The sequence below is a fragment of the Musa acuminata genome, chromosome BXJ1-5 (genome assembly GCF_036884655.1).
Source record: "Musa acuminata AAA Group cultivar baxijiao chromosome BXJ1-5, Cavendish_Baxijiao_AAA, whole genome shotgun sequence".
Lineage (NCBI taxonomy): Eukaryota > Viridiplantae > Streptophyta > Magnoliopsida > Zingiberales > Musaceae > Musa > Musa acuminata.
This window is the reverse complement of record NC_088331.1, coordinates 8,913,552-8,927,122: the sequence shown is the minus strand read 5'-3', so window position 1 is coordinate 8,927,122 and position 13,571 is coordinate 8,913,552. Positions and strand designations below refer to the sequence as shown.

General features: G+C 41.4%; 3 protein-coding genes across 6 annotated transcripts; 2 read left to right on the top strand and 1 right to left on the bottom strand.

Annotated features, from left to right (window-relative positions):
- Window positions 1-589: 589 nt before the first annotated feature.
- LOC135673641 (serine/threonine-protein kinase D6PKL1-like) lies at window positions 590-5,508 on the bottom strand. 3 transcript variants are annotated; one of them, XM_065182756.1, is made up of 3 exons: window positions 5,205-5,508; window positions 3,433-5,117; window positions 590-1,627 (listed from the first exon to the last, which is right to left on the bottom strand). In XM_065182756.1, the coding sequence occupies exons 2-3, from the start codon at window positions 4,620-4,622 to the stop codon at window positions 748-750; spliced, it is 2,070 nt and encodes a 689-aa protein (XP_065038828.1). In that variant the 5' UTR covers window positions 4,623-5,117; window positions 5,205-5,508; the 3' UTR covers window positions 590-747. The 3 variants fall into 3 exon arrangements, with proteins under 3 accessions (XP_065038828.1, XP_065038829.1, XP_065038827.1); XM_065182757.1 differs by having other exon boundaries at window positions 5,298-5,508; XM_065182755.1 differs by having other exon boundaries at window positions 3,433-5,508.
- An 815-nt stretch (window positions 5,509-6,323) lies between these two features.
- On the top strand, window positions 6,324-10,697 carry LOC135673640 (uncharacterized). Of its 2 annotated transcripts, none has more exons than XM_065182754.1 (4): window positions 6,324-6,470; window positions 7,360-7,474; window positions 7,558-7,819; window positions 10,271-10,697. In XM_065182754.1, exons 2-4 carry the CDS (start codon window positions 7,391-7,393, stop codon window positions 10,417-10,419), a joined length of 495 nt encoding a protein of 164 aa, XP_065038826.1. In that variant the 5' UTR covers window positions 6,324-6,470; window positions 7,360-7,390; the 3' UTR covers window positions 10,420-10,697. The 2 variants fall into 2 exon arrangements, with proteins under 2 accessions (XP_065038826.1, XP_065038825.1); XM_065182753.1 differs by having other exon boundaries at window positions 6,339-6,493.
- Window positions 10,698-12,166: 1,469 nt separating this feature from the next.
- LOC135673639 (uncharacterized) lies at window positions 12,167-13,389 on the top strand. The gene is made up of 2 exons (XM_065182752.1): window positions 12,167-12,637; window positions 12,708-13,389. Exons 1-2 carry the CDS (start codon window positions 12,203-12,205, stop codon window positions 13,320-13,322), a joined length of 1,050 nt encoding a protein of 349 aa, XP_065038824.1. The 5' UTR covers window positions 12,167-12,202; the 3' UTR covers window positions 13,323-13,389.
- The last annotated feature ends 182 nt before the right edge of the window (window positions 13,390-13,571 follow it).

The window sequence follows — 13,571 nt, the reverse complement described above, 5'->3', positions numbered from 1 at the left end:
ATTCTTACGGCTACTCCAACGGAAAACATTCGAAAGATAATTCTAAAAGCAAAATAGCATACTTGGATGAAATTGCAATGTAGATGATCATCCTCTTTTGCTATGAATCTATTTCCCATTTGCAGACTCGCTATATATACTTCCTCTGTATGCTAATTGAATACATATCGGTGATACAATATCCAAATAAAAGATCCATCCCACTATCACATTGCCTATGATAAAATGGTGTCGATATATTACAATTTATTTGAACCCAAATCCAACAAGCTAATCTATATTTGAATAAACCTAAATTTTAAGGTGCAAGGTAGAATGAACTGATAAAAAAGAAACAAACACAACTTTGGTCACAAAACAGTTCTCCTGGTCCATAAAGAAAAAACTATATTACTTAAACAATGTATTACAAATCAAATCATGCCTATTGGAGTACTGAATAAATATAATTTTGATTCCTACATAACTCAGTAGAGTTGAAGCTTTAGCATGCATTGCTAATCCATCTATTTCCCTCTGTATGAACATGAGAAATTTTATATCATTGAATAGTTGAACAGTAATCAAAAAATAATTTTGAAATGATTCATAATAAACTATGGAGAATGCTCCTCTCTATTTAAAATCTTGATCAGCAGCCACATGAGAAGCTTTTGCTAATTGAATATATCATTATGATCACGGCAACATTCGATGGGTTCAAAAATATGCCACGCCGATGCAAACATACATTCGATGAGCTACCGTCTAAAAGAACTCAAAGTCTACATACTTGCCTCCACACTTCACATCTGCCCCTACAATCCTTTTGCTACTAGTTCTGAATCCTTCTGCGACTCCAAATTTTGGTGGCAGCTCAACCACCTCGACCGGCCGTGGCACCTCAGGCGGCATACTGCATCGAATAAGTGCCCAGTTCACGCCTTCAAAGAAGGGATGCTGCTTTATCTCGGTGGCTCCCCGTTTCATGCCCAGACGATGCTGAGGATCCTTCGCCAGGAGCCCTCTTATCAAATCTTGGCTTGCGTTACTGGTTGATGGAGTTTCCGGGAATCTAAGCTGCTGGCCTATCACATTGAACAATGTCGCCCGGTTGCCTGAGCCCTTGAAAGGCGTCCGGCCATAAAGAAGCTCATGCAGGAATATGCCAAAGGTCCACCAGTCTACAGCACTTCCATGGCCCTCACCTTTGATAATTTCTGGGGCTAAATACTCATGGGTGCCAACAAAGGACATCGATCGAGCAGTTGTTGGCTCAACGACAAGCTCAGGCAGGGTGGCTACCTGTTGCCTTGGTATCTCAGCCCATGGTTTCCTTTCCCTTTTCTTGTTTCTCCAAGGGAAGAGTCTTGGCATGAAACAAGCAGGCTGAACGCAAACTGACGAAGGCTCAATGCAGGTTGGCTTAACACAAAATGCACCAGTCTCTCGTTTAAAAGGATCTGAGTCGAGTGATGACATTTTCATGAGAGTTGGCGAAACAGCACACCTTAAAGAGAGATCAAAATCAGAAAGCATAATGTGTCCATCGTCACGAACAAGCACATTTTCTGGTTTCAGATCTCTGTATATGACTCCTAGCATGTGCAGATATTCAAGGGCGAGTAGTACTTCTGCAGCATAAAATCTGTTCATTGATAAACGAAAACAACTTAAGATCCAAAGACTGCATGAGAAGATCCAATATATCAATACATGCTATATGAATCTAAACATACTATTCATATGATCGAAGCATTAATAGGATTAGAAATAATTATAGTGGCACAGCTTCTTGGCTTGTCAGTAAGAGTTCTATTTCCATGTGTGGTGAAACAGAACTATAGAACTTAGATTGAAACCCAAGGATCTAACATTTATTTTAGTGCATTTGTGTAATGATATGGTGAACATGAAACATGCTGACAAATTAAAAAGATTTAAGAAAAGGATTCTAGATGACCTTTTTGACCGAAAAAAAGAATCTGTTTTCAATAGAAAATTCAAAATCATTACAGATGAAGCTACAGTATGTTACAGTAAACACACATTGTCTTTTTTTATATAGTTGATTCTATATGCATGAGTATGGGACAAAAACAGTCATGAGGAGTTGATAAGTCTGGTTATCTTCCTGTGTGTAGCCATGGTGTAAAATCGAGAAGCACCCTAGTTATGTTCTAGGAAAAAAAAAAATGTTCAGCTCTGGTGTTGTGCAGTTGGGTATTCTTATCTTTTATAGAAGCAAGTGCCCTGGCATGTGCCTCTTCCTCTTCATCTCTTTTTACCTTTTTTTTTCTTTACCACTATTCTTAGATGTTGACTGCTATCCCTACAATGTGTTACTTAGAGCCAAAAAAATCTCTGTAGTTTCTGTAATGCTTTTCTTCTCTCCTATGCTTCATTCCACAATATCCGATTTTTATGTTGCCATTTACCCTCTGTTTCACGTGCAGAAATTATTCAGGGTACTATGTTTGACTATCTTCTTTTCATCTTTCATACGATATTTATTTGCTCTTAGAATAATTCAACAGGCCACCTTCCCCCGAGTGCAAAACAGTCTGAGCTGCAACACTTCATATGACAAGCTTGTTCATGAATATCACAGTCCATCTTCTATTGATTGGTCTGCATCACCAACCATACAAAAGCAGAAGAAGATGGCTCATGAAACATGAAAAATTATGAAGCAAATAGAAATGCCATATCCTACTGTCATAGGGTATCAAAAACTGCTAACATTCAACAAAAGATAATATAACACAAACCATCCCCATTATTAGATGTCCTTGTGCAGACCAAAAATATTGTGAAGCAACTTCCTCGCAGAAGTTATCCATTAGGTAAAGATGTGTTCTTAAGAATCTCATAATCGCACAATAATAGCTATGTTATTTGTGGAATTTCATCAGTATGTCAACGAGTATACTTCGTAACTTGCAATGAGCACTTCTGAAAAAGCTCATTAAAGAGTGGTGACCTCTGAGATTACTTCTATCATAGACAGGTATTGAGGAAAACCATGTCCAGAAAACCATTAGATTGTGCTTTCTATAAAATTCATCATTAATGAAAATTAGTAGTTGTAGCTTCTCAATGAATACAAACATGACAAATAAGCAATATGCAAAGCAATCGTCACAGCAAATACTTTTATATGCAAGATCTCAAGAAGCAGCAAGGTTGAATCAGAATGTCAGGCTGCAGGAAGATGTGAATGGTGACAAGTATGCATAAGAGATATGTCAATTTGACAAAAAAGCAGTTGAAATTATTGTAGCCGGTACCCACTGTCATTGTTGTGCTGCAACAGCATAAATAACAAATAACTGGCCAAACCATGTTTATCGCAAGGGCAGAAACTATGTCATGCAACATACCAAAAAGAACTAGTAATGGAATATAGAACACCCAAAGCAACAAGAAAACATCTCATGTTTTAATTTTTACCTTGCTGCACACTCAGAAAAGTGCTTTCCTGGCTGTCGTTGCCTCAATGTATGCAAAGCACCACCAGGGCAGAATTCCATCACCAAGCATGAAAACCTATCAGTCTCAAAATGCGTATACAGAGTTGGTAAGAACGGGTGATCCAGAAGCTGGAGAATCTCCCTTTCTGTTTTAGCCCTTGTCACCTTCTTCCTGCTTGCAAGAGAAGCCTTGTCCATCACCTTCATAGCAAAATAGCACCTCGTGCCACATAATTCTGACAGATAAACGCTACCGATATCACCACATCCAAGCAGCTTGAGCAGTCGAAAGTGGCTCATACCCAGATTACCATCCCGAGTCCGGACCGCAAGAATAGCCTTCCATCTAGGGTCATTTCCCTTGTGAGGCTTGTTAGCACTTCCAGGAAGGTTACTCCAGATGCTATCATCACTAAGACCACTGATATCACTTACTCCACTGTCGCTAGATTTAGTACTTTCAAGGGAGTCCATCATCACACTTCCCTTTGCACTCTCAGAGGCCCTTTCCATGCTAAGCATACCATCACTAGTAGTGCAGCTGTTCACTATGCTCATTGCAGTTACCATGCCAGTGCTGTCAATGCTACTGTGAGGACTGACATTGCCGCTTGGGGGGAGGGAAGCATCCCAAACGCACTCCTTTTCCTCAGAGCCTGGTGGTAAGAATGTTTTCTCTGTCGACCATGATGCAAGTGAAGCAGAAAGTGGAGAAGATACAGCACCTGGTTCATTTGGATCATCAGGGAAGCTTTGATTTCGTGATAGACGAGCTGCATTCGCAGGGACCTGAATAGAAAGTCCTTCTACAAGAGGACCTTTTACAGAGAGGCCTCTCATTAAGCACCCTCTATCAGACTTGACTTGATCTAACACCACATAAACCTTCTTCACGATATCACTATCTAAGGGCTCCGGGGGATGACTTGCACCATGAAAAGAACTTCTTCCGCCTTCTTTGAAGGAGCCCACACTCATGAAGCTATCAACCTCAGGTGCTAATTCATTCTGCTCTCCGAACCTATCTCCCTCTTTCAGTGATTCAATTAAAGGAGCATCCAAATTTTGAGTGGATAGACCATTTCTCAAGCTGCTTGTGCGCAAACCCAGTTGCTTGTCAGCAGAAGAGAGCTCCGGCGGCGACATTTCCAACTCAGAAATTTCATCCATCCCAAGTGAACTCCTAATCTCACACCACCTATCTCCAGACCAAGTAAATGGTCCCTATAACCCCAAAGTTTGGGACTTTTTCTACCTGTCTAAAAAACAATCGCAGATTCACTGCGATCTCATTTTCTCCCAGACTATGAATCAAGAGTACCTCCTACCAGTCTCCGACGAAGACTCGGCGGTGCATATGTCCTTTTTGCCTCGACAGTCACAAAGGCTATCGTTACAAAACTGAAACTGGACAGCAAACTCTCCTTTCTCTTCTTTCCAGGGACCTAAACCCCCAAGAAAAGCACTGATTAGAACAATCAGAGCTGTTATTTTCCATCTCCAAGTCAAAGCAGTACAGACAAGGTCTGAACCATTTCTGCACATCATGATTTTACTTTGTGCAAAAGATCAATTATTGGTCAGAGAAAAGAAGATGTACGGAATAGTTCATCCCAACCAACACGACCGCGATCTACGAAACCTTCCGAGTCTGCAGCTTCCCATCTTCCATTCAAAAGGCAAATTGAAGGTCAAAATAGATAGAGAATATCCCAAATGAAAAATCATGCGAAAAGAAATATTCACACGCACATTTCCATCTTTAGATTAAAAAAAAAACACTCCAAGGAGTAGAAATCGTAGCCCCAGAAAAGGGGGAAAGTTCCTGCAATCTGCGTCACTGACCACGACAGAATCAGAATGTCAGCAAACCATCAAGATGACTCGGAGCTAGCCAAACGGAAGCTTCAAGGACGGGTTCCTTGAACTCGATCTCAGGGTTTCTCCACCTCACCGCTGCCTTACTTCTCTCTCTTCACTGAGGAAGAGAAGAGAAGAGAGAGAGAGAGAGAGAGAGTGGCGGGGGCAAGGGGTGCCGAAGAGCCAAAGAGGAACAGGATACTTCCCTCCCTCTCCTACGTGTCCTAGCCGCCTCCCGAAAAGAGAAGTGTGGGACCCATCGCTGGGTCCCTAAGAGATGCCAATCAGAAGTTCCACCTTTGGTCGGAAATGGGTAAAAGGGGTGTTTGTTTGTTTTCGTGCTGTGGGAAATTAGGTCCGGTCGATTTTAGTTAATCGACGCCGCTTGGTCGATCCGACGGCCGCAATCCGCCGAAGCAGCAGCGGGCCCACCCTGCGCCCCCGTTCCGCCGGCCCACCTTCCGCCACCGCAAACTGTACGCACGGGCACACGCGCCCTCCCACCCGTTTGATATGGTGCGCGTCATCGCTCTTAATCACCGTCGATGCTTCATCGGACGTCCCTGACTCCCGTCTTCTGCTCGGCTTCTCATGTGGGAGAAGGTTTCTTGATAGCAAAAATCACAACCGTCCACCGACCCCTTCGGGGCTTAGGTATGGTTTTCTGTTTTGTTGGGTATGGTTGGTGATGCAGGACAATCAATATGGAACTTAATATGCGCATGATAACTTGAAATTTAGACAATCTCCATAAACTATAAACTAAATATGTAACTTGAAGTTTATGCACATAGTTTGTACTCGACGATGGAAATGACGAGAGCAGCATTGCCTCTCACCACCACCACCACAACATGGTGCTTGAAGTGGCGGCGCTCGCCTGGCCCAGCTTAGGCGCCCGCTAGCCCAGCCCACTCCCAATCGAAATCAAATTGAACCCAGATTGAGCTTAAATGGAGACTCGATCAAGAGAATTAGTTCGGTCAAGCCTACTTATAGTTGATGAATTGGTTCAGTTGAACCAATTCATTAAGTAATAGTTGTCCCATCATCCCCCTCGCGCGATTGTCTTCTCGCATGGTCGAATTTCTCCGACCCCTAACACCCTACTCCGTGCGTCAACCGGCGATCCTCCTCCGCGTGCAAAGACGGTTGGCGGTGCGTCTCTCTCCACCCCGGTGGTGCGCCTTCCTCCCTATGCCTCCCTCTCACTGTCGGTCTCCCTCTTTCTCCTCCTCCGTCGCTGTTCCCATCTTCTCCCGCCCGGCTCTCGAGTCTCACCGACAACCCCCCTCCCCCTCCCTCCTCTTTTGTGCTTCTCCCCCCTTCCCTCTTTCTCCTCCTTTGCCGCTCCCAGTCGAACCTTCCCAACAGCCCTCCTCCTCGTCCATGCTTCTCCCCCCTTCCTCGCTCTCGTTCCCTCTTGTTGTCACTCTCCCCCTTTCTCCTCCACCGCCCCCTGCGGGGCCTCCTTGGCGACTTCCCTCCGTCGGGCGCCGCTCTCTGCATCTTCCCGACAGAGCCGTCAACCCCTGTCGAGCCTCCCCAACGGACCACCTCTCGTTCTGCCCCTGACTTCTTTCTCTCCGCGACATCCCTCATTCGACTTCCTCCTAACTTTAATAGAAATGTTACTTATTGTTAATTATAGTTAACTTTTGTTAATTATTCTTGGATTCTTGATGTTAATATTCTTTTGCTTTGTTATTCCTGTTGTTAGATGTGAACAATGTAGTCAATTGATGCCTTGTTGATGGTTAAATAAATGTAATTTGATTTCTTTGTATGAAGCTTATATATTGTCTAATGTTCTTAATTGTATTTCTCGTTAATTATATTTTTATAATGTTTATATTGATGCTCGCCTTTGCTCAGGCGAGCACCTAGCATTGCACTGTTGGTGCCTCTTAGCGCCTAGCGCCTTTGATAACACTGGTTGCTTGCACAGCAATTACTGCATGATATTATAAAACATCTTTCATATCTCTATAAACTATAGAGAGAACACAAAGAAAAAAGTGATTTTTAGTTGACCAGAACATTTTAGGTAACTTCAAAAGACAATTTAGAGAACTCCAATGGACCCTAGCATGAAGGAATTCCAGCAAGCTTTGATTGAGGTTGAAATGGAGGCTGAGCATCTTCTTTTAGCAAGACATCAGGTGAAGAAATTTTCTATTCCTTTCATATTGATTGATCGAATATGTCAAAATACATATAATTTAATAGTTTTCTATTTTGACAGCTTGTGGAAAATGATAGGCTTAGGAATGGTAATAGGGAAGCTCTGACAGCTCTTCGCAGGAGAGCTCGAACAACAAAGAGTAGTCTTCCATCACCCTTTGAGGCTGTCATGCGAGAAGTAGAGGGCACAAAAGAATTGGTGAAGGAGATATGTCCAACATGTGGAGATCATGACTCAAAGGAGCATACATGGATGATGTTTCCAGGATCTGATATTTTTGCTCGCATGCCATTTCATGCGGTTCACACTACTTTAGAAACAGGTATTCCCTACTACAAGCAACTACAAAGAGTGTTCACTTCATGATTTTATGAGTCATAATGAATTAGATATTTAGCAGGCTACCTCACTAGATGAAAAATATATCGTTGAAGTTTAAACGTACCTAGAGTTCTTCTGAAGACATGGTAAGGATCTTAAGTTCATTCTGAGAATCTTCATCGAATATTTAGATCAAGTTAGTGAAAATTATGGGGCCCATTCCCACTAAAGTTGCAGCTGATGACTTTTGTGTAGGTGATAAGCTAAGGTCATTCATTATCAGTCAAAATAATTGTACTAACAGGAAAATTAGATGTGAAAGCTGAATGTTGGTGCACCTTTAATAAGATACGTAACAATAATGAGAATTTCAACTCTTTAATCTTGAAAAATGAACTTTCTATAAAGGCAAGTGTGACTTTTTCTTTGTCAAGGGTAGGTGAGAACCTCAGTGGGATCAACTTAACAAGTACTTTGCTCATATTACTGTGATCCTTAAGCCTCTAAAGAGTCTGTTAGATCACCTGGAAACATATGATAGATAGATAGAGAGAGAGAGAGAGAGAGAGAGAGAGGCACCAGCTGGGGGGAAAGGATATGTGCAGTGAAATATCTTATGCAAAATACGAGAACATTGCAGGAGATAAACAATCTATTGATCTATTAAAAATAAAATTATGTGCACAATATTAAGCTATAAGTCAGAAAAAATATGATAAAGTCAAAAGAGGAAAAGAATGCAAAAAATTGCTATGTTTATTGTTCAATTTTTCCTACAATTAAGGGCTCATGTTCTAGTTTCCACACAAACTCTTCGAGTGAAGACCAAACCTCTAAAATTTGTCGCAAGTGACACAAACTTTTTGAGTGAAGACCAAACTTCTTTCATGGGATTGAACATCAAATACAAAGGAGAATGCAAATTGTGTTTATGCCACTCAACTAGAATACAATGTAACTTGAGTAAGTCATAAACATTTCCCAATAGTTGAGTTGAGCTTGGCTTGGTTGCAATTTTCTTTAAAAAAATGTTTAAGGATGCACTAAATGAGATGAAATACATTTATAGTCTCATTCAATTACTCTCACAAATTGGCATTTCCTGTTGATGACCAACCACATTGATTTTCCATATTTATTTATTTTTATTATGAGGCATTAATACAATTGATCTTATCAACAAACCCAATTTAATCACTAGTATAATACTCAGTCACTTAAAACTAATAAAATAAGTTATTGAAACTTTGGGTGGTTGGGTGTCATTCTACCAATAGCTTCAAAGTTTACCCCTGATGGTGATGCCAAATTATTTGTAGTAATTAGTATGATCTGTTTAAAGAAGCACAAGTATCAGTTTGATAATGTAATCATGGATTTCAAACATATAAAAGATTCTTAGCAATTGCAAGGAAATGTAGTCATGGGTACATTGATGACTTTTCTCACCTAAAAATTAAGATTGGTGTGGAGCTCTATATGCCAATTATAGAAGTTCACACCCCAAGTAAAAGTGAGTGTATTGAATAGATGTATTACTCAAGTAATGAAGGGGCATATATACAAGTGATTGTATTGAATAGATTTATTACTCAAATAATGAAGGGGCATATACAAGTCATAAAAGTTATATAATGAATTCATGAGGTTAAATAACTTCTCAAATATTTGGACTTCTCAAAAAATGAACTACAAGACGATCGATGCATCCCAAGGTGAAGCAAGTTGCCAATCAAGAGCTTAAGTTAAAATATACCTTTTGAGATAGTCTCAACAATCTTCATCTAGAAATATTTTCTGAATGTGGAAAGAGTGGTGGCTCATGTTGCAAGGGTAGAACAGGAGATAATAATTAATTAATAATATTATGTATATGATGGGTCAAGGGTTGTCGACAAGAATTTCAAGGTTATGGCTTAACCTGCAATTTCTTGTTTCACAATGCTGCTTCATTATGCTGTGGAAGTTTAAATGTCACTGTGACGCTGGTCATCTCTTCAACTGGGGGAATGGGGACATAAACTTGGGAAGCATGGTAAACAAAAATGTATATGAAATTATTGTTTTTATTTTCTTTATCAATACATCACATGATTTAATAGCTTAGATGAAGTCATGCTAACAAAGTTGTGGCCAATTATGTGTCAGCTATGCGGTGGATGTTCTTTTGGTGATTATTAGGAACTTCTGTGAAAAACACAAACTGATTACTTAGTGTGAAGTGGACTTCTCTTGATGCTTTAACTGTCATTAGAAAGATTACCCATTTCATGGTCTACGTAGTTCTTAAAATATGCCTGACTGTGTGAGCTTGCTTCACTTCAGCTGAATTGTAAGGTACACTTACAGTTGTACCTCTTAGTCAATGCTACGAGACAGATAAGTATAATCTGTTAGTCAACTTCCAATGACACATCCTAATTAATACAATCTTGTTTTGCTGCTTGTGTAGATCAAGAACGACTGGACTATGACTCGAAGAAACTGCAGAGCTATGTGAAGGAGAAATCCTTCTTGATTTCAGAAAGAGGAGCTCTTGCTGACAGGATAAGTCCTGGTATACTTAGGTCCATGGTTGCGTTAAAAGACACATCTAAATAATTGTCCTGATTTGGCTTCAATCGTCATTGTCCGCTTCCTCTTCCTCTTCCCATCTGCATCCAATCTTCTGAATGAGACGGTCCATGTGCAGTATGAACAGCTGCTTATTCTGAGTAAGACAATTCATGTGCAGTGTTTATGGTTTATCTTTATTGTTATATGTAGTAATTCTTCCAGTTGAAACCGAACAGCTGAATGCCTAATTATTATTAGTCCCAGCTGCTACTATTAACTGTTGATATAGCCAAGAGTATTATATCATTATCTCTGTTATCTTACCACATCATAGTATGTATAGAGAACATGAACGCGTGGGAATATTGCATGATGATGATTCGTGTGGTGTGTGATTGCTGTACTATGCACAAGAAAAGCTTGTTTGTAGAGCTAAGTCAAAGGTCTGATAGTATCTCAGGGTCATGCTAACAAAGTTGTGGCCAAGTGGATGAGCCTATAGCTTTTGGAATGCCCGCTTTCTGCTGCTCATCAACAAGTTGCCTGCGGCGAGCATCGTGCCCCTACGGAGGACTTACCTGTGTCATCTTGTTGCAACATGTTTGGTGAAATGATTGAGCTTCTGGTTTCAATGTGCGTTACAGTGCTCACCAGGAGTGATATGTATTTTTTGATCTTTTACTCATTATTTGATGGTGATAACTCAAATCTTTTGGGATCCATCAAAACCATTTGACGGACTTTTAGAAGGTGGAATTGGAGACACAAAGCTACTTCTGACCATAAATAATGACACGTCAATATTCTACAGTCATCACTAATTGTAGTGGTTGATAGATAAATATCATTAATTCTGCAGTCAACACTTATGTAGCGGGCAGATACAATTCATTAATTATGGTGGTCCTGTTGGTTCTTTCTTTGTTGCTACAATTCACTCCGCGTTCTTATTTAGTACTCGATTTTATCAAATATATATATATATATGAAAAATATTTATATTTTGAGTATTTTTCAAAAGTGCCTCTTTTCTTTTTTTTTCCCAAATAATATCCATGATTTAAAAAAATACCTAAAAAACGCCTCAAAAGTTTTCTTGCCATTTTTTTTAAACTTTTTTAATTGTTTCATTTGGTTTATTTATGGTTTTTAAAAAACATTTATAGTATTTTATTGATACATTAAAAATATTATAAATGTATTAAAAATTATAAGTGATATCATATCATACCTTTTTGGTTGTCACTGCTTATAGATTATTATACTATTATATTCTTAGATTTATAGTTAATTTGGTTAATGTTTTGAGTATATTTAGATTATTTATAGTATTTTCAAATAGTTTTTATAATATTTTTGTTATGAAGTTTAAAATATTTAATTAGGCCAAAAATATTATAATAGATCAAAATATTATAATAAGTAAAAAAAAAGAAAGATAATTTAAATATTTTTTTAAAAAAATTAAATTATTGTTTGAAAAAATAAAATGAATTCAAGATGTAAATATTTTTTAGAAAAATCTCCCCAGTATTCAATATATTAATTTTTTTAGAAAAACCTCCCATCTTTATATTACATATCGGGAATATTCTGTCCGATCAACACGTCTAAGATATGATGCGTCTTAGAGCTGTCATTTGTCAACCAATTGATGCTAAATTACATTCATTTAATCGCTTCTCATTCGTGTCTGCCTCACAAATCTTTACGTGTCACATCGTATAACTATGCTGAATCCAACTACTTTTGTTCGAGTCAGCGTTTGATCACTTCTTCGGCTATTAAGCCTGAGCTTGTGTGCTGCTTCCAGTCCATCTCTCCGAAGATGATTCTGCACGTCGACGCGATCCAAACGGCGACGCCGGGGAAGGTAGCTTCCCCGGGGCAAGCCCGGCGCATCGTCACGGCCACGCCGCTCGGCCTCGAGGTGCTGCAGCGCCGGTTCCAGGTGGTGCTGTATTACGGCAAAGCCAGGGAGGAGGAGGTGGAGTCGCCGCTGGCGGTGGCGGCTTGGATCAAGGAGTCGCTTAGCGCCGCGCTGCCCCGCCACCCGGTCCTCTCCGGTCGCCTTCGAAACGGCGGCGGGTCTTGGGAGGTCAAGTTCAACGACTCCGGCGTCCGACTGGTGCAGGCCACCGCCGAGACGACCATGTCGGAGTTCTTGGCCTCCGAGGACAGGGACGGGAAGGAGGCGCAGTTGGCTTACTGGGAAGACATCAACGAAGACGACCCCAACTTCTCTGCACTGTTCTACATCCAGGTCTCTTCTCCTATCTGACTGCTTGAGGTTTACGTTGGTGATCGTTGACAACACCATCTCGTGGTTGCAGGTGACTCAGTTCCAAGGAAACGGGTACGCCATCGGGATAAGCTGCAGCCTGCTCTTGGCCGACCCCTTGTTCCTGTCACGCTTCCTCAGGTCATGGTCTCAAACCCACACGGAACTGCTAGCCCAGGGGCGGCTCACCAAGCCCCCCATGTTCCACCTGAGCTGCTTCCGAAGACCCGACCGGCCGCGCCGTGTCAAGTCGGTCCCGTTTACATCTTCCTCCGCCAACTCCACCACCATGCTGTTCAAGGCCGACCCGCCGCCCGACGCACGATCCTACGGCGAGCTCGCGGCGGCTTGTCTTCGGGAGGCTACGCGGAGGCTCGGGGCGGAGGCAGTGCCGAAGTTCTCGCTCATGATCAGCGACCACACCGGCGACCTGAAGGTGGAGTCGCACGGTGCCACGGGCTTGGCTTCGCCGAACCAGGTGTTGGACGTGGTTTGGTGGGGCCAGCTCGGCATGGAGGAAGTGGCCTTCACTCCGGGAAACACCCCCGTACACGTGTCGTACCAGATCGTATCCTGTGGTCACAGTAGCCTGGTGGTGGTGATGATGGCCTCCGATGTGGAGGGTGACCCAAAATTGATGATTAGTGTCACTGTTCCTAAGAATTGAATGGTTTGATTGCTTGTTTGGCTAAGTAATCAACTATAGTAATAAACAATATCGGAATGTTGTTTAACTGTAAGCGCATTAGTGAATCTGACCGATACTTGCTCTTCACGTATCGACACATCACGGATCGAGGCCCGAAATATTCTCTCATGCGGCCCAATATGGTGGTCAGCCCAAATATTTTCGATCCCACCCCGAATGGGCGAATGAGACGCTGTTTGGGCGGGAAAACCCTCCCCACCGCCCCTC

What these genes read in the sequence shown, in the direction of transcription:
- LOC135673641 (XM_065182755.1), bottom strand. Translation starts at nt 4,622, where the DNA reads ATGGATGAAATTTCTGAGTTGGAAATGTCGCCGCCGGAGCTCTCTTCT. An exon ending in TTTTCTGAGTGTGCAGCAAG is followed by an intron (nt 1,628 to 3,432) that starts GTAAAAATTAAA and finishes ATCAATGAACAG; the next exon opens with ATTTTATGCTGCAGAAGTAC.
- LOC135673640 (XM_065182754.1), top strand. Translation starts at nt 7,391, where the DNA reads ATGGACCCTAGCATGAAGGAATTCCAGCAAGCTTTGATTGAGGTTGAA. An exon ending in TTCTTTTAGCAAGACATCAG is followed by an intron (nt 7,475 to 7,557) that starts GTGAAGAAATTT and finishes CTATTTTGACAG; the next exon opens with CTTGTGGAAAATGATAGGCT. An exon ending in TCACACTACTTTAGAAACAG is followed by an intron (nt 7,820 to 10,270) that starts GTATTCCCTACT and finishes CTGCTTGTGTAG; the next exon opens with ATCAAGAACGACTGGACTAT.
- LOC135673639 (XM_065182752.1), top strand. Translation starts at nt 12,203, where the DNA reads ATGATTCTGCACGTCGACGCGATCCAAACGGCGACGCCGGGGAAGGTA. An exon ending in CTGCACTGTTCTACATCCAG is followed by an intron (nt 12,638 to 12,707) that starts GTCTCTTCTCCT and finishes TCGTGGTTGCAG; the next exon opens with GTGACTCAGTTCCAAGGAAA.